Genomic DNA, 25,627 nt, shown 5'->3' with positions numbered 1-25,627 from the left:
AGATGGCTAAATTAACTTCTTTGATCAGAGAAAAAACGATATCCATATTTATGGCTGACTAGAAATACCTTATAGACTTTTTTCATGAAACGGGAAAAAATGCACTTATGGCTTGTGGTTTTGATTAGAAAAAAATTGAATAATAGAAAGTGAGGGTTTTTTGGTAATCAGAGTAAGATAATTTTGTCATTGTACTTATATTTGTTGCAAAGGAAATCAGAAACTATTTCTTTTAAATCTTCCGTTCTGCACTTTTTCTTTTTCTATGTTTTTTCTATTCTTTATTAGTTTGTGTTAGTTTTTATGTTCTTTGTAAAACTTTTAATAAATCTTTATAAAAAAGATAGTATATGCTGAAAAATGATACTGTTTTCTAACCTAAAGGCAATGGTTTTAAAATGCACACAAAGAGGGAACAAATGCAAACAGCTGCTAAACAATTGTATTGCTCTGCTAGATTTGCTACAACCAAGTTACTGAGACAGCCACGAAACTGTGAAGTCATCTCCTGGAGACTGAGATCTTTTCAATGTGCATACAGCTGTATAGAATGAGCATACAATACATAACTTTCTTCAGAAGAAATCTTGACCAGAAAATAATTTCTTCCAAATATTTTATTTATAGATTTTATCAACATAATTCAAAGAAAATATATACACAGTATCACTATGTGGTTTAAAAAAAAATCTTTTTTGTCACCAAAGTTGTTTTATTGCATTCTTACTGATAAGAGAGCAACAATACAAATGTACTATTAATTTCTACTCCAGCAACTGATTTCAGTATCTCTTTCTAGTGATGGCCCATGAGTCTGGTAAATGTAGCAGCTTTCTACTTTTTCCTCTGGGGGTTTTCCTTTCCTGACTTTCTTCCTTCTCTTTTTTTTGGTTTGTTACTGTAGTACAAACAAACTGGGGAAATGAAATGAAACCTGACAAGATAAACATTAATTATGCATGTTTTAGTGTCTAATTTGGTATCCAAATTGATGTTATACATTCATTTGTAGTTCATCCAATTGTAGGATTTTTAAATTCTTAGCTATACAAATGATTTGTAAGTCCAAATACTTTTAGCGGTTAGGCTTTTGTTGAGATTCCAGGCTTAAGGATGTAAAGTGATTGCTTTCTTATTTTTCCTCCTTCCACAATTAAACACAGGGTCAGCTTGTTAGAATAATTAGTTTCTTGGCATTTCGTGTGTATCAAAGCTGTGATGTCCCACTTCAAAGAATGTTACTGTAGTATCTTAACATTTTGAAGGATACCCATTTTAGCATCCTTATCAGGTATAAAGTAATACCCTCTTGTAGTTTGGGGTCCTTACAGATGTGGGTGTGCTTGAACTTTCTTCTGTATAAGATCTATATAAACTTGAGGCGCTTGCTCATGGCTAATCTGGTTGTAAGAGACCAGTGCTCACTGTGTCTTGCTAGCTCTGAAACAATAAAATGATCTCTCCAGCTGTTATTTCTTGGGAGAGTTTTCTACCACATAAACCTGCCTAACCTCACCATCAATGGAACTTTCCCCCAGAGCTAGACATTGTGGACTTTGCAGTCCCTTTCACAATAATACAAATGTGTATTAAATATGCATTGCTGGAAAAAAAAAGCCCTTTCATAGCAAAGTGCTGAGATCCTCAGCTTTCTTACCCACTTTCCTGCTCTGCCATTTGCTTCAGCAGAAAACCAATAAGCAGAACTCTCTGGGGTACCAGCCCAATACCTTGCTCTGTGAGGTGGTCCACTGTTGGCTGAAATAGTGATGGCCACTGTAGTCAGCCAAGGAAACCTCAGCTGACTGTTATAGGGAGCCTTTTAAGCAATCTGCCACACCTCTCAACTTACCACCTGAAGGAAGGATCTTATAGGAAACATCTGAGTAGTGTGCACTGAGCATCATCACAAAGGAGAACAAAATCTTCTGGTTATGCATGTGAGGCTCAGACACAATTCAATTCCTGCATATTGGATCCTCTTGTATTCTGTTGACCAAATGGCCAGAAGCAAGAAGATACAACCTAATTCAAATTAAAATGAAGATACTAAGAGCAGAAGTGCAACCTGCAACTTCTATCCCAATGGAATAGGAATTATGGTACTTTGTTCTTTGATACTTATTTATATGCAGGCTCAAACAGTAAATTCCAAAATGCCTTCATTGCCTCTCTACAGAGTTCTGTAACAGAAATTCACCCTTACTGCTTGTAGTAGTATTCAGAGAGGCTTTGTAGTCCTGCTGTCTTGCATGATGTGATAGAATATATTTTCTAATAATTGTTTCATAGGCTGACTGTATCACATTAAAAAATATAGTCCAAGCCCCTCAAAGAGGCCAGCAATTCACCTTCCTTGATTCCTGAAGGACTGCTGTAGAGAAACATTGATATTTATGCTGCTTGAACCTCTAGTCCACATCCTCATCTTTTAAGCAGCTGATGAGTACTGGGCTCGCTGTAGCTTCTGCTTTCATGTCCCCATCTTTTAAGCAGGCAACTGCAAAAGAGCTTGCTTGGGGTAGTGGTTCCTTAACCCCATCCTTTAAGTAGCAAATTGTATCACGGCTTGTTGCAGCTTCAACTTCCATTCTGCCATCCTTAAAACAGCCATCTGCTATAGGGCCTTCTGGGGACTTTGATTCCATGCCTTCATCCTTTAAGCAGCCAATTGTCATAGAGTTTGCTGGAGCTTCTTGATCCATGTCCTCATCCTTCACTGGCATTGAAGGTTGTGGGGCTTCAAGACCCGCTCTTGGGTCATCAGGCATTTCTTCTTTTACTTGCACAGCAACGAAGGCTAGGAAACACAGAAAAAGGCTACATTCAATTACAGAATAAAAACCTAAAAGATCATACACAGCAGCAAAATGCTAGCAATAATCTATATTCCTAAAAAGAATAGTTGCTACTCACACATGGATGAGGAAAAAGAAAAGTACAAATCAAACAAAAATATTTCTAGATTCAGGTTATCATTCCTTCATCAATTTATCTAGAGAAACAAAATAACAGATCATGCTATGTGATAACTATCCACGTTTTCAATATTTTCTTCATAAAGTTTACAAAGCTACTGCTTTTAAAGTAAAAGTGGCTATTTTCAGATTCTGCATTGGAAATTATTTTTCACAATTATATTTTTGCAGCAGTGCAGGTTTCTGAACTGTCCACATATAAGGAAAATCAAGGTAAATCTTTAAGGTGAAAGCATTTTGGAGTCATTATTTCAAGTACGAAAGCTAATGCTAAATCTAATAGTTTCAAAGATTACATAATTCCAAAGAATACTTGGCAAGTTTCTTTTTGCTTTTCAAATCAAGAAGTGAAAGACTTTCACTAAAGTAGTATTTTATCATATAACGATATTTGCAAATTTCAGGTTGCTTGGATACTGAGTGATGCTAATACTCAACCAGCCAACATTGTATTGACATATACATCAGATTGACTACTAGCTGTTACAAACTACCATGCAGAATAGCCCAATCTCATTTATATCTGAGCTTTATTTATGGATGCAAACATCATCCAAGATCCCCAGCTTTTCTGTTCTTGCTTTCTAATACTTCATTCCAATTCCCTGCTCCTGGTCCCAAACAAAACAGAATCAAAATTATGTGAACAGCTATGAAGTGCATGCTCCCCAACTAAATTAAAGCATACAAATTGAGTACATTAATTGTAGCCTATTTTTGTATGTTGATATGTCACCCACTCCCTTCATAAAATTTGGCAGCTTACCACAATACGTTCACAATCATCCATAACAACTATTATTCAAAGATATATAAACATATAAAAATGACAGTAAATATATTTAAAAGTCTGGATTAATAAACAGCAGCAGATCCTGTATATTTTACTGTTTTAAAATAGCTGTTTTCCTTCTGGAAACTTGGGTTTGTTTTTTTACTGATTTTAGTAATGATTTTATTGTATGCTGCCCAGAGTTGTTAACAGAGTTGGGTGGCCATAAATAACTGGCTAATAAAAACAGTTAAAATTGGCCAAGTCCAAATTTGGCTTCTTATGCAAGGGCCTTACAATTAACTCCTTTAGGGCAGCAGGAAGAATGAAAGATCTGGGTGACTACTGGCATGGCAGAGTTTTTAAAGACCCTTATAAACAAACCAGAAATAGATCCAAAAAGTGTATCCCTCTGCAGAGGAGAGAAGCAATGGAGCTGACTCAGATAGATGCTACTATATAGAATGATGGATGTTCCAGGTATGCTATGGCTGAAAGTGATATGAAGCCCAGACTTGCAAATATCAAATCCAAGCCAATCTGTCCACGAAAAACTTCCCAAACTGTCTGAAGTTGAGCTCAGATGGAACACAGTGTCTGACAAAGCCATTAAAACTGGATCACCCACTTGACAACCTGAAAGAACTCCTTAGATGGTTCATAGTAGATGAAATCAGGGAGAACCAAACCTACTTTTTCCTGATTGCTCTTGTATAAATTTTACCATCAAGCTTTTATCATGCTTCTGTTACTCAGACTCACCTCTAGAACTGCATCATAGTTGCTTAAGCTACCTGCCCTTATGCTTCATTACTTGCAGCTCTTAAATGACACACTATGGTCTCCAATATGGGATTTGATGAGCAATGAGGAGCCACTGTATAAAACACTTTATCCATTAGCAATCAAGTTGCTAATAGGAAAGCCAGATTTGAGTAACTTCTTGTAGAGCTGCCTGCAATCCAACAAGATGTAGTAATGATGCAATTCTGAACTGTACTGTTTAGTATGGCCTTAGCATAAATGTTGAAGTCCCCAACATCCCTGGCCTTATAGTCTCTAACGCTCCTCATGTCCACTCAGTCAGGGACTCTGCAACAGTTATGCCAACAGAATCCCTGTCTTCATTTAGAACAAGTTATATACCCTCAAAACCATTAATTTCCAGAGCAGGTGCCTGGAAAAGGAGATGGTATCTTTATAGACTTAACACATTCCCTCTTCAGCCAGATGGTCTCCATCATTTGTGTATGACATAATTAACCACACAGCTATGGACTTGTGGCACATCCTGATATGCCTCTGAAACATATACTAGATTGGTTGATTTGAATTTATGGCAATACATATAAGGGAAAAATCTTTGCACAATCATTTTGTATCTTAAACCATAACAATATTCATTTCATCTTTATATCTATATAAAGTGGAGCAACAACTTTTGCTTCTAGCAGTCTACACAGTAAGAAAACCTCCTACATCCCCAGAACAGATAATCTCCAACAAGAATTTTGGTGTACTTTATCTAGTGAGTGAGTTAAAATGTGTATGTTAGCCATTTTCCTAACACTACACTCTTCCTGCTGAAGTTTGGAAAGTGGAGAAATGAAGCACTACACCTTTTTCCTTACTTTCAGGCAGTGGTTTTGATGAAGTCTTGGATTCAGCTTGTGTTGCCTCCTCCATTTTTGAAACAGTTGGTGTTCCCTCCTTTGATTTGGAAGCAGGCAGTTTTTTGGAAACTTTTGCTTCTTCCTTTGCTTTTGGAGCAATCACTTTCTTAGCTGCCTCCTTGATGGAACGGGCTTTAGCAGTCATCTTTTTTCCTTAGCATGTTGAAGAAAAACAGTCATATATATCTACCTAACAATTCTGCCAAAGACCTCACAGCAGCACACTTGTATCAGGGCTGTACAATTGTCAAGAGGGGGGAGTTACTGACATCAATGCTTTTCCTTTAAAACATCTGCACATAAAAACACAGCTCTTTTTCATGGCTAACTAATCTTCTATTTGGGGGGAAAACTGTAAAGCAAACAATAGGCCCCCAACTGCAGCTGAAATGGCACAGAGGAGAGACTGGTTGATCACCTCAGTAAGAATTAACAATCAACTATCAGTGAGAGACAAATGAAGCAGGTGTACTGAGCATGGAAAGGAACCAAGGATTCTTACATACAAATTAATCACACTGATGCAAGTCTTACTGAAGGTCATTTTAAAATTGTAATTACTAGAAATTGACACATATATTTAATTTATCGACCTGGGCAACTCAACAGAAGCATAAATAGCACAATATTATTAACTGCCTTAGGGATGTCTCTAGACATTTGGACAGAAGGTCTCTCCAAACTAGTTAAAAATACTTTTTCAGTGGGAGCAAGTTAAGGATTCAAGCATGAAAAGATAGTGGTCCATTACTGAAAAGCAATAATTCATCTTTTACATTTATAAGGACCCTGACCCAATCTCTTGCAACTACAGGTATAAGAAATAAGGTCCCTACTTCTAGATCTCATTCCCAACCTATAGGCATTTTGTATGCTGATGGAGAAGGATGGAGACAAAAAGTAATGAGTTAGCCACAATATAGGATACACATGCCACAACATGCAAGCAAAGACCATCAGAAAGTTAGGGCATGAAAGAGTCATATTTAATGCATCCTATGATGTCCTGTCAATGTAGCCAGACTTGCAGATAAAAGCTTATTAATTTTATGTTCATTGATATGTTGTTGTTAAGCAATCAGCAAACTCCTACAGACCAAAGATGTTTTCACAACTTTGAATGGGTATTTCCCACCTAACCAAGCTACAGACAGGTAGTCCTTGACATACAACCATTCGTTCAGCAACTGTTCGAAGTTACAACGGTGCTGAACAATGTGGTTACGACTGATCCTCAGAGTTACAGCCATCCCAGCACCCCCATAGTCACATGATCATGATTTGGGTGTTTGGCAACCTATCTGCACTTACAACTGGTTGCCAAGCACCCTACGATCTCACGATCACCATTTGCAACCTTCCCTGCCGGCTTCCCCAGAAAGGAAGCCAGCAGGGAAGGTTGCAAATTGCTGGGGTAAGTCTCCCCCACCTGCGTACCTCACCCTGCCCCTCTGCGCTCATACCACGCTGGCCATTCGCACACCCCAGTGCACCCTCCCTGACCTGTGTGGTGCCTCTTGTACACCCTCAACTGATACAGCACCTCTCATGCCCTGCCGCACACCATTGCACCCCTTCCCCAACCCACACAGTGTCTCTTGCGCACCCTCCCCGACCTGCATGGCACATCTCACGCTCCCTCCCCCACCCGGCAGCAGCCACTTACCTGCCTGCCAGCCTGGGACTTGCAACTTCCTGCTGGCTTCCCCACTGACTTTGGTTGTGGGAAGCTGGCAGGAAGTTGCCTCGCCTAACGACCATGGGATTCAGTTAACAACGGCAACCAGGACTGCAGGGATTGCCGTCGCTGAGCAATGTGGTTGTGCTTTATGACTGCATTGCTGAGCAACAGAAATTCCAGTCCCAATTGTCATCATAAGTCAAGGACTACCTGTAGTTAATGTCAACTTAGCACAAATCTTTTGCAGGCCTTAATTAGAATATAATTTCATACTGTCATGAGTAAGGATGGCGAGCAGGGGGCTCCCATCCAGACTGTTAAGCGCATGCGTAGCACTGAGGAATTAGGTAGCCATTCAAAGAGACACAGATCGGGCCCGCCTTAACCTTTGGGGTTTATATGGCTGGGTTTTTCCCACGCTTCTTCAGTTTGTTAGGATTCCTGTTATGTACAAGCAATAAAACATTAGAGACCAGTTCCTTGTCTCAGCGTGTTTCCTGGCAGTTAGGACACATACTGTCTATCAAATATCACTGCTGCTATTAAGATGGCAGTAGAAGGGAGAAAAGATTATATGACAGAGATTAAAGAAGCACATTCTCCCCAAAATGAAAATAGGCAATTTGTGGCTTAAACATTTCTCAACCCAATTACAAAAAAAATCTTGATGAACAACATAGGAAAATGCTTCACACTAATTCTGATTGTTGTTTCATCTAGCTCAGAATCAGCAGTGGGCAGTGCATGGAAATTCAAATGGTACTTAAAATAGTTTTCAGCATCTCTCTCCATTGTCCATGGTAAGCTAGTAGTTCAGCAAGACCTGGGTGCCCACAGGTTCCTCATGACTTGACTACCCTGAAGTCCCTTTCCAGGGTTTCTGACAGAAATTCTCCTACCCAGCTGGAGATACCAGAGTTTCCTGAAGTCTTTTGCCTTCAAAACATGTATATCCCCCAATGTCTCCTTACAAATGGGGAGAATATAAAGCTTCTACAAATCTACAGTCATAGACAGTCCAACTCTGAATTTCACTCAGAAAATGATCACTTAACAAGTTTCCCAAGAACATATACAGTAAGGGCTGTTCCTTATGGCTGGGTTAAAGTGATATCCATCAGTCCTTCAACTGGCAAACAAACAAACAAATTGTTGCCTCCACTGGCAATCCTTACCCTGCCACAGGAATAATAGTAGAAAATGGTACTGTCCATATTTGTGGTTTACAGGGCAAGTTAAATATAGGGATTGGTAGCTTTTAGCTATAACAAGTATGGATTGGGGATGAAATGAAGGCAACATCATGAGGATACGGCAAAAAAAAAAGGTTGCTAAGGCACATCTGTGGCATGGTTAGGTTATCCTGGAAAAAGCCACAAGCTAAAGTAAACCTTTGATTTAATGGACTTTGGTTTAGCTGACTTCAGATCTGATTGACAAATCTGCTGGATCCAGAGTATGGAGTCAAGCAGCAAACTAGGCACTGGATGTCCAGTCCACTGCTCACCTAAGGATCCTGGATTGGCAGAGTCCATACAGCTAGGGGATCTTTCTAGTACTGGTACTCCCAGGCTCTGATATTTAGTCTCCATGTGGCCTCTCAGCTGTGCCTCTTCTTGAGTGCATCAATTTGCCTTGCTTGCAGTTGCTGAATTTACTATCAATCTCAGCAATGGTGCTTGAGTGTCTGTAGCTTGCACTGCCTCTTGCTTCTCAGAAGCAAATTCCTTTTTTTCTCATGTATGTGTGTGTTTCTGGGCTTGAAAAATCCCATTTGCCTTTTAATGGACACTGGACTTTAATGCATACCCCTTTCCCTCTTCAGTTTATTAAACCAAGGGTTTACTGTAATTACAAAGCAATGTATTCCAGATCCTGCTAAATACTCCCATCACTCACTGACTGTCATCGCAGTGAATATCACAGAGATAGAAATTGACCCAGGCAAACATTCCATCTTATTTACCTTGATGTAGACTCTTGTTTTTCCTTTCAAGTTTCTGCTCTATATATCAGTACAAATTAACAAATGTTGCCTTGTTATTAAGATGAAACAAAGACACTTGGCCAAAGTGCTTCTTACTTTTCTTTCCATATGGTTTTCGCTTCTTCTTTGAAACCTCCTTGGTTAATGCAGGTGACTCAGGTTCTATTATCAAGAAAAGAAGAAGTCTAGAATGGTATGTTGTACAGGATGTAAGAGGCAATAAGCAGCAACTAAGTATGAAGACATAGCTACATGTTTTCAGGATTAGTTCCCAACTTAATAGGCTTGGAATATCTTGTGTAAGAATGCCAGAGTCTGTGGGAGAAGAATAGGGACAGGCCTCTCTGTTATTTTGTGTCACTGCCCAGTGTTGCTTCCTTTGTGCATTTTCATTCTGATATATTAAATTTGTTTTGTGTTTATAGAAAGTAGCAAACAGTCTAAGGAAAATGACATAAAGGTCAGCAGTTTCCATTAAATTACCATTTGAGCATCAGGATGCCGAACCTCATGTCACTCTCAATCCCTCTCACTGACCAACCATAGGATGGTACTTTTCTAGAAACATTGTTTAAATTGTAAAATTATGCACAGGATGCCACTTTCTGGAATGCTGAGAATGCCAATTTCTTTATCAGCTGCATGTAGCTTATTTTAGACTGGAAAGTTAATAATTCATGAAAATTGATGTCCAGGTAAACAGCTTGCAATGAATCAAAGAAAAATTTAAGATTCAGCAGGACTGATACCTGCTGATTTTACAGGAGAGCATCACTTTAAATTGTGACTAGGAAGCCCAAGAACCATGGGGTTCTACCACCCCATCTGTAGAACACGATACCATCTTATTTGAATGCACAGTGACAACTAAGGGCATGCCAAAGTATAAAAAAAATAATAAAAATGTTCACATGCTTCAGGCACACCCTCTATTCTCTCCTTGCATTTGGAGGAAGCGAGAGAGAGAGAAAGGAAGATGACCTTGACGGAAATATGCAAGGTCCATCACCAGGGCAATGTGTTTGTGTGTAGCATATTTTAAGACCACAACAGACAGATAATATTTGGAAGCAGCTCAATCAGATACTTCCTTAATTCACTGGAGTGTAAGAAGGTGGAGGAGGTACAGCACAATCAGACTTGCAAGATTCTGTTATTATAGTCAGTCTCAGTAAAAGCCTCCTGTGGAGTTGATTTCTTGGTCTCGACTACCTAGTGGAGCTGACACAAGACGACTGGAGGTGAAACAGGCTCCGTCCCTTCCTCAGGATGTCTGGACAGCCTCCTCAGTGCAGCTCCACTGCCATGTTGATTGTGTTTGGAAAAATGTCATTGGAGAGGATAACTCAAAGCACTGGGGTGCTTGGGCACATTAGGGATGGTGTGGCTATGGTAAAGATTGTGCTGTGGCAGAGTTTATGGATTAAAACTGCATATGCTAGGGACCCACACCATTCCAGAGGGAGCTCCTACTGAAATGACTGCCAACATCAGCTCCTCTTATACTACCTCTTTGGCCATTGCTATGGTTTAAGCTTTTACTGTAGAGTAAAAACATGGTTTGGGTTGGGCTGAAGCTTCTCTCTTTCATCCAGTGGTGCAATTGTTTATTTTTCTCACCTGGAACCACTGGTGGCTGCAGCTGGTAGCCTATCAATTCACACCAACCCACAGGATAGATATCTGGGGATTCACAGTCCACCCACTGGTCATATTCGCTGTCCCAGCCATCAAAATGAATTCGGAGGAGCCGATGGACTACCCTTTTTACTGTTGCTACACAGATAAGTCTTGGCTCCATCAGGTCTACTGCTTCTATTTTAGCACCCACGTTGAAACCATGGTTTGGACAATCCTGGAATGATAAAGGCAAAGTCATAGGTCCAAGAGAACATATACATGTTTTAAATCTGGCAACTGAAATCCTTAAAAAACTTTTGTATATTAAATTTTATTGTGGAAATTTATCAACAGGTGAGGAAAGAATAAAATGCTCTAAGTATGATATATACAGTGAAACAAAGAAAGAATAAAGATGTAAATATAGAAATGATGTAATAGAGCCCAAGTTAGAAACAGGAAACATTTTCATCAAGGCCCTCTGTGAGGTAAGAGGCTGTGTCTATCTAGGATCCTTTATATGTAAGTAGAACATGAATTACATTTTGTATTTAATCAGCTACTTTTGATTTTTTCAGACGGACTGGTGCAGTGAGGAAAAATGGAAGCCAACATGAAGACAAGGGAAAAGTGGGATGGGATGATGGGATGTTACACAAATGCTTCCATTAAACATCATATGCCATTGATCAGCACAGGGACTACTTTGGGGTGATACTGATGTTTTTGTCATCTTGCCCATGAATACACTACTCACCACATTGAAAAGGTGTGCTGGTGCAGATTTTGACTTAGTCTTGTCTAGATAGCTTGCCCAACTGAAGATCTTGACATCATATCCTAAAATATAAAATTGGGAAATTTCTGGCATGAGGAGAGAAAAACTCACACCATCAAAAGCAGAATACTGTAAGATGGAGAATATCAGAAGTTATAGTGGCAACCTGCAACATCAATGCTTCATCCTCATAGGTATGACTGACCAAAAAAGATTAACATATACTGTAATTTATAGGAATACAGAGCAAAATAGTACTGAAGTTTTTTTGGATGCAGATTAGCAATAATAATTGTGAAAATAAAATAATTATTCAATGGAGCAAAGAGAAATGTTAGTATTTGCATAACTATCTCCAAAAAAAGTAGTGCTGAAAAGAAAAAAAGAGAAAGTTTCTTCTTCAGAACACCTAGAGGACAGCAAGAGGAATCAAATCCTGACCAAACTAGCCCTTCCAAGAGAAAAGGATAGGAGCAGCACATCAAATTCTGTCTCTGATGCAAAAACAAAAAAACCCACAAAGTCTCACACAGCCATCTCCAATCTTCTGCTATTCAAATATCCTGGGGCTCTAACTCTGCCAAGTGGAAAGCACCAGGCTAGGAAAGGTTGGCCGAATGTGACCAAGCCTTTCTTCCCACACTGTCTTGTAGGAAGGAGCTGCAATCTGTGTCAATTTTGCCACAAAAGCAAACTAAGAAAAAGCAAATTGGGGACCTCACCTTTTGGGGGAGTCAGCTCTATATTGTTGTTCTTACAGAAACCAGCAGGGAAAATGGAATGCAGGGAGCCATGATAGCAGAACCAGTCAGAATCACTCTCAGAAGCTGTGCCATCAATGCCAAGCATAAGATAACCATCTAAAAGGACCTAAAGACATTAGATAAAGACGTATTTTATGGTAGCGTTTCCCAGCCTCACCAGAGACAAGTGAGGAAATCTGAATCAGACATATAATTGGAAATGCCAAAGCCAGGTAGCTTACCATCTTATCCATCCACCCCATTTATTTTGCAGAAATCTATTCTTTGCTCTTCTTCCATGGAAAAAACCAAAGAAGTTAATAAAGCCTAAACATTTACTTTAAAACCTACTCTAAAAATACTGATTCCCACTCAACAGAAAGAAATAAAACTGGACTCCTAAATGCCTATCCAAAGAAAAAATGTGTCTAAAAGTTTCACTGCAAGACAAGACAAGCTTCCCTTGGGGGTGAGTCCAACCATCTCAGTATCCTTCTTTATATCCTAAAAAGTCTCATATCTTGGATTTGTTCGGTTTACTGACTGCAGTTACATTTTACTTACTTACACATGTCAAGGGGCAGAGTCTGGTGCACCCTGAAGTTTAAGTAACCAGAGCTATACTGTGCTCCATTCCTTCCATAGCAATTATAAACTGAAAGTCTAATAATGCTTCCAGAAAGAAGGCTCTGACAGCTACCAGTCAAAAGCCACAGTGGAGCTAATCCATCTTTTATTCATTAAAGCATACTTCTTTCTAGAAAGGAAAAAAGCAGAAAAACCTATATGGCGACATAGGATGGTTACAGTGGAAGATGAGTGTTCCTTCCTCTTCCAGTTCCAATATATGGATGGCCACATTTGAATAAGGCTAAGTGATTATCTAATAAAAGCTTTATCAGCAAGCACCTAATTCCAATTCCATCAGGGCCAAGGCAAGAGGAATGTTGGTATTGCTGTAGTCACTCTTGCTTCTTCACAATACCTTACAGACGGTAGCCACACAAATGTTGCCAGGATTCAAAGGGTCAATGGCTTCCAATTTCATGCCTTCCTCAAACCAGCCACCTGCTGGATAGACAGCACGTACCTACAACAGACGATAGGAGAACGTGGCAAATGGGAATCAAAGATGTGACTACCTACAGGACGTGCTGGGATTAGTGGACTGATCAACAGCTCCAATCCAATGAGGCTCAACCTTAAGTTTTAACTGTTTTTCAGATAAAGCTTATTGATTGGCTTTGATTAAGCCACTCCCTTATCATTCTGAGTTTTGTCAGATATCAGCTGAGAGCTAAAGTGATCAATATCACAATACAGTGCAAGAGCCAACAGGATAAACATGTAAAGGGATGAATCCTTTCAGCTGCAAATATATCTGAAAACACACATTTGGTTCTCAATTTCTATCACTCTCCATATTTCTGTCTTGTTCTGAAGCTGGAACATGAAAGAAAGTGGCTTTTACTGAGGCTGCTTAGGAAGGAATACTGCTTCCTTCCCTGAGATGTTAAGTGCTAACTACATTTTCTCCTGACATCCAAAGCCATGTTGGATTATTCTGGCTGTGGCTAATGAGAATTCCAGTGATATGTCAAGAGGGTATTGTTCCTACCCTGAATAGTATGGCAGGAGCTTCACTGCAAAAGTGGGATAGAGTCATATAAAATTAGTTTAAAAATGGGTGGGATGAAAAATGTTATCAGTGAATTATTATTTTTTACAATTAATTGAAATATTTAACACAGAATATGATCTCATCTCCTTAGGTAGTACCCAGTTTAAGAGCAAGTTCCGTTCCCTAGGTCTGTCCTTAAGTCGAATTTATACGTAAGCCAGAACAGTATTATTGTATAATACTCTGTAAGTAGTATTGTGTAATTAAACCATTGTGCATTTAACTTGAATTTTGCTACAACAGGCTCTGTTCTTAACTATGTACAGAGAGTCTTCACTTAACGACCATTCATTCAGCAACTGTTTGAAATTACGACAGCACTGAAAAAATGGCCTTATGACCTGTGCCCGATATTACGACTGTTGCAGCACCTCCGCAGTCATGTGTGATCAAAATTCAGGTGCTTGGCAGCCCGCCTGCCCACATTTACGACTGTGGGGGTGCTTCAAACTCCCCCCACCTATCTCCTCCCCATCTCTGCCCTTTTGGAAGCCCTGCAACCTGCCTTGGGGGCAGGAAGCCCACCCACGAGGCATGCTGTCCTGTCCCACCTGTGCAGGCACAAGGCTGCCAATAGCAAGCTCCACCCTCCCCAGCCTGCATTCCTTCAACCAGCCTCCTCCTCTCCCAGTTCCCTGCACCTACCTTTGCCTTTTTAACTCAGCCCCCACAGGAGAAGCAGAAGCCTGCCTTTTTGAGTCCTTTTCAGACCCAGCTTCTCCAGCAACTGTTGTTTCTTCTACCACGTGGCTCCTTTCAGAACACTATCATCTCAGCTTATGCACTGGGAACCAGACTCATTCCTACCTTCTTGAAGAGATATGGAACGGCATCACAATAGATCTTCCGGAAAGTAGGATGGTTTGCCATATCATTATTCTTTTCTTCCAGCAGAAAAGACATAAAAAGATAGCAGTGAGAACAGGGGTGTGGGGGTGTGAGGGTGGGGATTTCTAAGGGAAAAAAATAATAGTATGGGACATTAGCAATCTTAACATTTCCTAATTGCCAAAAAGATGCAAGAAATGTATATATATCTTAGTTGTGCATAGTATAAATTTCATACATTTACTTTTTTTTATAAGAATTTTATTAAGTTTCAAGCAAAGATAAAAGCTACAGAAAAACAAAAAACTACAAAGGAAAAAAAACTAAGAAAGAGTGAAAACATAAGAGAATGTTTTTTTCAAAGTTACAAAGAAGTGTGACTTCCAACTTTTAACAGCAAGGATATACAAACATTCTCCATAGTCAATCCCTTACTCTATATTAAACCAAAACCACATTATTTCTATAAATCATTCCACATTGGCACATTATAAAAATCACTAAGTAGAGTTTCTCCCTCCCCTTATATTAAAAAAAAAAATTCATATAAACCTCCTAAACAACTTCCCCCACCCCAGAGATAACAAATCCAGATAAATATTCTTTAACCTTTATCCTACTTCAAAATAAACCAGGGCATTTACATATCCCCATAATGTACAGAGAGCTTTTTTCTTAAAAAGATCAAACAGACCAACCGCCCCCCTCAAAAACTCTGCTTCTCTTCAGGAGACCTCCCATACATAATAACCCCTTCTTTTTCCTGGCATTCCACCAGAAAATTAATTTCACTTGTGGCTTGCAACTCGATCTCTCAAATTTTTCCAACTTGACTATCCAATCTTCATCCAGCATTTCAATAGAAATCCCGATCTCACTCTTAGAAGAGACATTTCTGTCACTGTTAAAATCCTCAGTTTCAACCACAGCATCCCCAACCAGATGACACATTTTAGACCTCATATTTTCCACAACGTCCTGAATGTCTTGCATAAACTTGGTAGGAGTCAGAAAGAATCTGTTCAAAATCTTGGTGGAAGTCAGAGAGAATCTGTTTAAAATCCTCCATGTTTCATGCAGTAGATTATGGTGCCCACTAGGAGCTTAATCAGCAGAAGTCAAAGATATGAAAGAGTTCCAGAATGTGTTTACACAAGTGAAAGGGAGATATGTAGACAGTTCCCAAGGGAAAGTAGAAGCAGAAAGCTGAAGGTCCAAATCAGCTGATTCAATGTGTAGGAAAATGTTAATATCTTCATATTTAGTACAAAAATAGTAACAGGGAAACAATTATTTACTCTCAATCCTCCTTAATATTTGGAGAGAAAACAAGTCCAAAACTTAAAAAGAAATTTTTAAAAAAAGTAATCCCAAAAATAATGATAAGCACCAAGAGAGCCAGCTTCTCCTTGCTGTAGAAAGCCTCTCTTAGGGTCTTCGTACTTAAAAGAAATATAAATTGGGTGATTTAGAAATGGGGAGGCCAGTCTTAGTGTCCCTTTAAGGCTACAGAGTGGCCTGGAAATGGTGACATCCCTGCCTCCCAGCTAGCTCTTACCATTCAAACGCAAACACTGTTTGCGATCTTCTGACTGCAAGCAGCCATCTGGAGGACCGATGGGGTGATTCCAGGTGTTTTCCTTTTTCCAGAAAACATTGGGCTTCAGGAAAACCTGCCTGAGCCTGAAAAAACTGCCACATTGTCAGCTTCGCCCGCTAAATCCGTGGGCACAGCTGTTCAGTCCGCCATGTCCCCACCAGAAGTCCAAATTTCATATATTTACAATAAGGAATGCATGTATACAAAAAGTTCCAAGGAAAGACAGCAAATTAGGCTGAGAACTTAAAATATTGTAGTGGAATTGTTCCCAACTACTGCTGATCTGTGAGGATATTTTTGTTGTTTGTCTATCTATCTGAAAAGGTTGGGAACTTTTGTTTTAGGACAATATCCAGTGAGCCAAAGTGGATAAAAACTGCCTGATGTGTTCACAAGTACTAAGAACAGGCTACCATTGCTATCTTATTGGTAAATTTGAACAGCAGAGTGCTTCTGGTCACAGAACACAATCCCTGAAAATCCTGGGAAAGTGATCGTTTGCATCCAATATGAAACCTTACCTGTTTTCTTTATGCTATGGCCAACCCTTCTGGACCAGCCTACAGGATGGATTAGAGGGCTCCACATGTGGCACCAGAAGTCATCATCGCTGTCTCCATCCTCATACAGAAGCCTCAGCCGGCCGCCAATTACAGTATCTACAACGGCCATTCGTGTCTGGGATATGCAGGCCTTGTTCACTACTTCTACCCTCATGCCTTGGCGGAAAGGATATTTCATGCTCTCAGTCATCTGAGTAAACCAGAAAGTGGACATGGAGGTGGACAATCAACTGTTTTCTTTAGGAAAATAAAACATTCAACCACAACTCCAGTGCTGAAATCAGGGTTTTAAAAATTAATTTCCATTAAGGAAGTTAAAGCTCTACAACTCTGCAAAATGGAAAAGTTGGCACATTGCTAAATCCCCAAACCAAGATCTAATCTAGACAAATGTGTATTATGAAGCAATCCCTCCATCTTATATTTCTCCAGAGTAAGCACCCAAGGAAGTGATCTGGAACAGAACCACTGTGTGAGGAAAGTAGGAAACTTAAATCCTTCCCTCAGCCTTATTAGTTAGCCCTTCTTTTTCAGCTGCAATTATTTAAAAAAAAACATAGCAGAAGGAAAGAAAATGTTATTAAATAATAGGAGCGAAGGAGGAATTAAAGTTCCCCCTCCCTGCCTACAATACTCCCAGTCAGGATCAGGCCACAGTGTAGTCTGAAAAAGTAAACACAGATGGATAGCAGTATTATTCATACTTCATGGGTTGTGTTCTTTAGCAATGAACTGCAAATCAGGGAGTGCTGGAACAATGACTGTGAGCTCCCTAAGTGGTCTAATGCCAGCTATTTTCTTAGTCTGCCCTGAATTGAGATGTTAGGATAATAATGACTTACTTTGCAAGGTTTTTTTAAAGCCTCCATGGGCAGGGCCAGGAATTACTATTTTTTCCCACCACTTTAAGGCCAATTCTGCCTGATTTTATTCTAGGATTTCTCAACCAGTGACAGAGCTGTGAAAGTATAGTTATCTTAATCCATAAGTGAAGTAACAAAAGAAAAAGTTAAATTCTGTTTTCATCCCATTTCTTCATAATGAATAATTCATCCTCATATAACTTCATTTAATTTCATAAGAGAACACGAACTGATATCTTAATGGCATGGCTATACTATGCTGAAATGAAACTTTCTGAGCAGAAAGTCCTTAAAAAGATCAATGTATCTTATTTTCAGCTGAGAAACTTAAACCCACAAAAGCTCTTCCTTAAATTCAGCATTCATTGTTTCATACTGATTACTAAGAAATGCTTTTTTCGTAAAGGATACTTTCACAAGCATACCAGCAGGGGGAAACTTCCTGTTCCTGCAGCAAATACAGCAGGTTTTATACCTCTGAACTGAGGAATGGAGTTTAAAGCAAGGTAGCAAAATGACAGATAGAGGTGTAGGTCTACTTACAGTGACCATATGTCCTTTATTTCAGAAAGCTGGTCTTTAGATTTATTTATTTTTCAAAAACTTTTGTCCTTTATTCTGATCATTTAACTTTTACCATACAAATGGTACCACTTAATGCACAATCTTTCACGTTCATGTGAAAAATCTTTTTAAAATAAATGTACATATACTGTTTGATTTTAGATATTTTTATTAGAATATGCAGTTTTGTTGGTTTTTCTTGGTTTTGCTCTTGAATTTTTCTTTATAAAGCGAAGTTATAAACAATTAAAATTTTTTAATCCTTATGAACCTCTTTCAGATTTGCCCCCTTTTCAGGTGTGTCCTTTATTTTTTCCAAGAAAATATGGTTTATGTTATATGGTATATCATAGTTATACTACATTAGAATTATTCAAAGCTAGAGTGCATGAACTTCAGAGATTAAAGATGGCATGTTTTAACTACTAGATGCATAAGGTACCCATCAAATTTTATATTATGGTGTGCTATTCTTAAACAGTCTTGAAATACACACTGCAATAGACTGACCTTCTTTCACCACTACGTTAGTTATAAATCCTCTCTCCTAGTATTGTATGTAGCATTAACTCTGGGAACCAACTTACTTGCCACGTATACCTGATTTGAATGAGCTACTGGAAAACTAAATCAGTCTGAACAATCTACCTGTAGAATTCCCATCCTCACCTTTAAATGGAAATCAACTGGGATAGTCCTGGCCCCCACCAATTTTTTCATAAGGTACCCTCTCCAGTTTGTAAACTTCGAGTGGATAGCTGTATAGAAAGATTTAAGAAAGTCAGTGTAGTTTGCCTTTTGTATCTGCAGAAGTACACAGAATTGAATATGACCTCCCACTAGTTAGATTCCTTTAGGTTTATATTTGCCCTGCTGAACCGTCTCTTTTTCTGGAATCAGTACAGAGATCCTTGAATACAGGGTCTAAACAAAGATTAAGCATCAACATATTGCTGCAATGAACATGTACTCAATTTTCCAACCATGGTGTAACTCTCTGAATAGCTGGCTGTTTCATTGAAGTATAATCTTTATTCATACTGTATAGTCAACCTGCAAAGTACAACAGATCACTTTCCCCCCACTGTGCTAGCCAAGCAGAAAAGCAAGGATCTAAGCAGAGCAATGAAGTCTGATCTAGCCCAAGGACGTTCTGCACAAAAATGTGTATTTGCTTTATAGAGTTTTCACAAAGCAGAAGAGGGATCAAAGTATCAAGATGAATATTAGCAATATTGAAACATTACTACAATGTCTGATGATCAGATCATCATATAAACCAGCTTTCTTAGAATTACTGCTCTCCAGATGTGCTGAATTTCAACTCCTGTAATGTCCAGCCACAATTAAATTGTTGTTCAACACATTCAGAAAGCAACCCCATGTGGCTCTAAAAATGAAAATGGAACAGTATTGTAAAAGTAGAAATCAGTACCTAAAACAAATGGCTATGAAGGAGGTATTGCAAAAGGTTTGGATGCAAAAATGGCACTGAACAGAATTGCAGTAAGTGTGCAGGCCAAGAAAATTTTCATGCCATCTACACAGCCTCTGTACGCATTTCTTGTCTTTCCCCTCAAATTCTCCAGGTCACATGCAACCTAAGTATTCTACACTGATGCTTTCAACTTGCCTGATTCATTCCATAGTATAGAATTTAAGCAGTATAGTCACTAGCATAAATACATATGAATTAACTTCATCAGGTTAAGAGAAGAGAAAAGAAGGAAATTGTCAGTTGTAAAGTTCTACAACTGACCAAGATCCAAGATACTTACTTTGGGGTGGCACCAGAATTTTGCTGTTAATGGCACACCAACCAATTGGATGCACTTCCATAGTACCTAAGTTGACCCAGAAGTCATGACTGGAATCATTCTCAAAGCCTTCATAACGCAGCAGTGCCTTGTAACCTGCCAAAATTGATGTTTTGGAGACAGGAACAGAACAGTCCCCACCCCAAAAGTACAGATTATTACCTTTGGGGATTCCTGGGCAGATCTGCGTTCTGTAGTAGGAACAAAATACTGGTGTAGGCTTTCACAGCTGGTATCTGTTGGGCAGTGTTGGGCTTCAGGGTTTAGTGACCGTGGTCTAGAGAACAGATTTCCTATGTTTTGCCAGCAAGTGTGGCTGGCTACGCAGCCCACATCGCCTCTGAAGATGCCAGACACACTTGCCGGCAAAACATCAAAAAATCTGTTCTCTAGACCACGGTCACCAAATCCTGAAGCCTAATGCTGCCCTACTAAGAACAAAATTTCAAAATGGCTACTATAGAGATCCAGATATTCACATAAAATGGCTGACAAATGTGGTAGCCCAGAAATTATTAATATTTTTCCCAATCCACTCTGCCATATGAAAATCTTTCCATACCTATATGCAGGCATCACATGCCCTTATGTACATACTCTCCCTACCCCAAAACACTCCACATTCACCAATGACAGCAGAACAAAGGAATTTTTTACCTCTTTCCTAGAAGGAAAGAGAGACAGCTTTCTTCTTCCCCTGCCCTGAAAATAATATTTTTTTTTGCTCCTAGAGACAGTGAAATTAGAGCAATTTTAGTTCTTCCAGGTCCTCATCACTTTGATCTTGCTTCCTCCCCTCACTGCTTCTACTTGTATCCCTTCTTCAGACAGGCTAGAGATTCATTGCAGTGTCCAGACTATTTTAAACTATAGTTTGCTTCCCTGACAAAATAGTTAGCTGCTGCCTTAGGAATATTTAATCAGTGACAGTAGTGGACTAAAATAATATATAGCTTAAAACAGCAAGTATGATTGCAGAATTGTTAGTTATAGCCTGTCAGAAGTGAGGTGGAAGGTAAAGTCTTGAGGGTACCTGGCCTTCTGTTGAGGGCACATTGGTGCCTGTAGACATTGTCCTATGAATCTAGCTGTCATTAAGTCTTAAACAATGACAACTTCTCTTAACAGTTCCACCAGGAGTTCCTGTAGGATAGCCTCAATTCATTCAGGTTGTATGGATCATCAGATCACACCGCTCCCACCATCTTTGGAAAGCATTCTATATCTAATTAACTTTGTCATTTGAAACACAGTCTGATGATCTGATACCCCCACATTTCTACAGTTTTTCTGTATCCAATTACTAGTGCTAACTTCAGTGCTTAATCTGAAATTCTGATAACTACAGGATATGAGATGACAGTTCAGTACTGTTTTTCAGTTCTTAGTTAACTACCTTCTGCTAAAGGCTCTCAGGTTAGAAATATGGGAAAGTTCGTCATTTCCTTGCAGAGGAAACATAAACACCAAGGAGTATATTATGAGACTGATGGTATAAGGCAAATTCATAATACAATCTGTACACCAGAGAATGTGCAAAGGCAGGTATTCCTGGTGGGGGCTGCCTCAGAATTGTGTGAATTATTTCTTTTTCAAGATTACCACAGCTTAAATGGGCATCTCTTAAAAGTACTGCAATTTTTTATTTTTATTTGGGACAGGGATATGGAGGCAGAAGCTAAGCTAACGCTTAGAGCAGTTCTAATGTGTTGTGGATGCACAGGTTTCTGACTCCCATCTTGAAACCAAGACAGCTGACATGAAGAAACTAAGAAAAGTAGTTGATGGAACATTGAGGTTCTGATGGCAGCATCCCAGTTCTAGAAAGGCTGCTCCTATGTTTTCATTAAGGAAGTTTTCATTCCAAGAAAAGGGGAAAAGATTTCTTGGAAAGAGCTTTTTTTTTTTTTGAACCAAGAATAAGCCTCCAAGTGGTGATTAGCTGTGGGAAAAAAATATAATTTTTAAATTATTACAAACAAAAAGGGCTGTGTTTGTGATAGAAGTATAGGTGACATGTTGATTTGTCTACTTGATGATATAGCAGATATCATTAGATATGTTGGTAGATAGTGCCAGGGGAACATAAAATTGGAGAAAGCCACTTAGGCCATCAAGTCTAATCTCCTGCCAAGTGCAGGAAACCAAAACAAAGCATTTGCAATATATGCTTTTCCAACTTCCACATGAATATTTATTTATTAATTTATTAATCTAATAAAGGCTAGGTACCACCTCTCTGGGTAACTGGTTTAACCACTCTTGCTTATATCAAGTCTTCAGAGAGAAGTAGGTACACATTTTTAAAAATTAAATAAAATCCATAGTCTTTTCTACAATCCTCCTCAAAGAATCTACCTGCAATCTTAACAACAGAAGCAATCCAATAGACACGACTGGGAAGCACGGCATCACTGTTCAATACTTCAACCTTCAGCCCCTTTATCACATCTTCCCATTGATCATAAAGGGGAACCTGCAAGAACAGGAGTGGGGGCAAGATAAGATATATGTCGGTGGAAAAGCAAGGAAGAAAACTTATTGGCTGTCTCTCTGTATGTGTGTATCTGCTGTGTGTATGCATATTTGTAATGTTGGAGGAAAGCATCTCAGATATGCATAGCTTCTAATTACATTAGCTTTTATTTCTAAAATATAACACTTCATGATTAAAGAAATGTCTTCATTATTAGATAAGAGAAAGGTGTCATTTCTTGCCAAAATATTAAGATGCTAGAAGAAAGGTTTGGAATGGGCCATTTTTATAATCACTGGAGAACTCTTAATTATACATTGTAAGTATATCATTTTTGCTGTGTTACGTTTATTAGAATTTTAGAGATATACCCCTGATGATCTGAAACAGTAGAAACAGTGTTTTTTGAAACTATTAGGCAACAGAACAGATATTCTTAATTATTTTACCAGTGCAAAATGGTCTGTGTTATTACCTAGATATTGTTAACTAAATCACTGTTATTCACAAGGCAATTATTTATATCTTCTAGATGTTTTCCTTTTGGTGTCTGTTTCTTCCCAAAAAACAATTGTGATACATCAAATAATAGAATGATTCATTACTTTGGAAAGCTTACATTGCAATATATATTTTCTATGAGCTCATAGCTTTGTATTATTGCTGTTAAATATATTTTAAAACATTTAATTTATTGTTTATACTTTGGAAATGGTTGATAAGTCTAGTAAGGCTGTGGACTCTGTCTAGAACAGAGATGCACAATTCACAGCCCATGGACCAAAACCACAAACAAATAGGCTGACATTTTGGTTTGGAATGCCTAGAAGTGTAAAGATCTGAGGAAAAAAACCTGGAATAATTCAGAAAAAAGTGGGCTTTTTTCATTTTTCTCCAGGCCTTTTCTGTTTTTGGAAAAACTGAAAAAAAAATGGAAGCAACAAAAATTCTAGTGGAAGTTTGAACACTTTATCTAATTACATTCATTATTCTAAAAGAAAATAATAAATGCAATAAGAGAAAGTGTTTATATATTGTTACCTTTTATTCCCCAAAATGTTTTCATTATCTTGTACCAGGCTTTTATCTAAAATATCAGAACACTACAGTTTTTATACAAGGAAGACAAATGATTTAATAGCGCTCTCAAACAGAACAGCAAGATGCATTTCTGTTGATAATTTCTTCTTTTAATTTTTATTTATTTTGCAATTTGTCATACTGCAAAAATTAAGAGATCCTAGGTTTCTTATAGTTCCAGAATTTATAGAATTTATACTAATAGAATACTATAAAAAAGTAATATTGCATATATTTCAAAGTTGCCCCCCCCATTTTTTTTTCCTGAACAAAATTGGGAAATATTTTCCCCCATGCCTTCAAAATTTCCAGAAATGTTCTACTGCTACACATACCCAGAATATCACCATTTGCCAGATATGCCCCTGTCTTCCTATCCCTGCTCTAGAGGAATGTACTATCTCCCGTGTCTTTCTACAGTATAACAACTTGTTGAAAAGTAGAGAGTGCTCACATGTTTGAAACTGCTTACAGGTGCAGCCTTGCATCCATGGTCCTGCAGATATGCTCCCCAGTCAAAGCCTACAATGAGAGCTAACAGTGCAAAATAAGAGACTATCAGGACCTCTAAGTACAGAAACCTTAAGGATGGAAAACAGATGCAACACAACCGATATGTCAATATAGTTCATAAACATAGCTTTAAGTTCCATAATAGCAAGCAAGCTCTAAAATTGCATAAGTCCAACCCTAAGTGTTTTCAAATGTTTCACAAGATTCTAAAAAAGAAACAACTGCTGGGCCTGTTTCTCCCACCAAGCAATCACACATATATAACTAAATTATTAGAAGAGATTCACAAGTGTCCTCTACTCCAACTTCATTGCTCCAAAGACAGACCGACACAGCAAATCTACACAGATTAACCTATGCAGCCAAGACATTTGTGCTCCACTCTCAGAGAATATACAAACATGAGATCAGTAAACCAAGGCAGTCTCTCCACCCCCACCCCCCTATGGGAAGATCAACACTCACTGAAATAAATTTCAACCAAACCTGCAAGATAATTTTAAGACTTTTAAGTCCAACCCTGAAAGCTGAATTTCTCCCCTATATAAACTTATCCTGAAGTGATGAAATAGGGTACAGGCTGAGAGGATGAGAGAAGGTTAGATTCCAACACATTAGAAAGTTTGTTAACGATATTCAGTTTGAAACAATCTAAAAAAGCAAAAGGAGATGCTGATCCTTCTATCCAATTATTCATTTCATATTGCATCTTATTTTGATGACATATCCATGCTTCCTCCTCAGTTTGCCTATTCTGCTCACCCATAAGTATTTTGCAAGAACTCTGAAGAATGCTTTACTTTGTAGTAATGACAGCCTTAGTTCCTCCAACTGCTGATTCACTTACCATCTTGACCAGTTAGTGTTCCATCTGCCAGTTGCCCTGTCCCCTGAATGTGGAGAAATGCCCCAATTTTAGCAGACCAGGCTGCCTTGTGCAAGACTTTAGCCTTTTTTGTTGGTGGTTTACCCTGTGAAAAAGTATCAAAACAAGACAAATAAAAAACATGTAAATTTCTAGCTCTTCCATGGGGCTTTATCCAGCAAAGATACCAAATCAGAACAACCATTTCTTAAAGAGTAATTCTTTGCTATATTGTAAACATCTGTGCCCACACACTTAGCTTGGTTTTGGTTTGGTGTGTCACATAAACTCACTTGTTGTGTTCATTTAATAAAACACAGTTAAGCAAATAATGGCTTGGCACAATATGTGGGCTCAGTCGTGTTACAGGTTTCTAAAGCTATAAGCCACTTTCTCAGAAGTATCTCATAAGATATACAAGAGAGGTGGAACTCACAGGAATTAGGGCTTTGATGCATCTGACAATGTCATTTCCGCCCATGAAAAGCTAATATTACAGTAATTTTGCAAGTTGTGTAAAGCTCCTGGGAGCTCTTTGCCATAAA

At 38.6% G+C, this 25,627-nt stretch overlaps 1 protein-coding gene across 3 annotated transcripts in view; it reads right to left on the bottom strand.

Annotated features, from left to right (window-relative positions):
• Positions 1-599: 599 nt before the first annotated feature.
• L3MBTL2 (L3MBTL histone methyl-lysine binding protein 2) overlaps positions 600-25,627 on the bottom strand; it is a 34,066-nt gene continuing 9,038 nt past the window's right edge. The window contains exons 4-17 of one of the 3 annotated variants that reach the window (XM_063308210.1): positions 25,065-25,188; positions 24,159-24,238; positions 22,507-22,624; positions 20,110-20,244; positions 19,001-19,089; positions 16,863-17,094; positions 14,721-14,797; positions 13,218-13,322; positions 12,212-12,359; positions 11,469-11,551; positions 10,712-10,946; positions 9,188-9,253; positions 5,370-5,576; positions 600-2,800 (exon numbers count right to left, since the gene is read on the bottom strand). In XM_063308210.1, coding sequence (XP_063164280.1) covers positions 2,412-2,800; positions 5,370-5,576; positions 9,188-9,253; positions 10,712-10,946; positions 11,469-11,551; positions 12,212-12,359; positions 13,218-13,322; positions 14,721-14,797; positions 16,863-17,094; positions 19,001-19,089; positions 20,110-20,244; positions 22,507-22,624; positions 24,159-24,238; positions 25,065-25,188 — 2,088 coding nt within the window. In that variant the 3' untranslated portion in view covers positions 600-2,411. Of the gene's footprint in view, positions 2,801-3,514; positions 3,590-5,369; positions 5,577-9,187; positions 9,254-10,711; positions 10,947-11,468; positions 11,552-12,211; positions 12,360-13,217; positions 13,323-14,720; positions 14,798-16,862; positions 17,095-19,000; positions 19,090-20,109; positions 20,245-22,506; positions 22,625-24,158; positions 24,239-25,064; positions 25,189-25,627 lie in introns of those variants that run through there. The other 2 variants (XM_063308212.1, XM_063308213.1) reach the window with 2 other exon arrangements.

The sequence above is a fragment of the Candoia aspera genome, chromosome 7 (assembly GCF_035149785.1).
Source record: "Candoia aspera isolate rCanAsp1 chromosome 7, rCanAsp1.hap2, whole genome shotgun sequence".
Taxonomy (NCBI): domain Eukaryota; kingdom Metazoa; phylum Chordata; class Lepidosauria; order Squamata; family Boidae; genus Candoia; species Candoia aspera.
The sequence above is the reverse complement of the archived record's forward strand: the minus strand, read 5'-3'. Positions and strand labels throughout refer to the sequence as shown.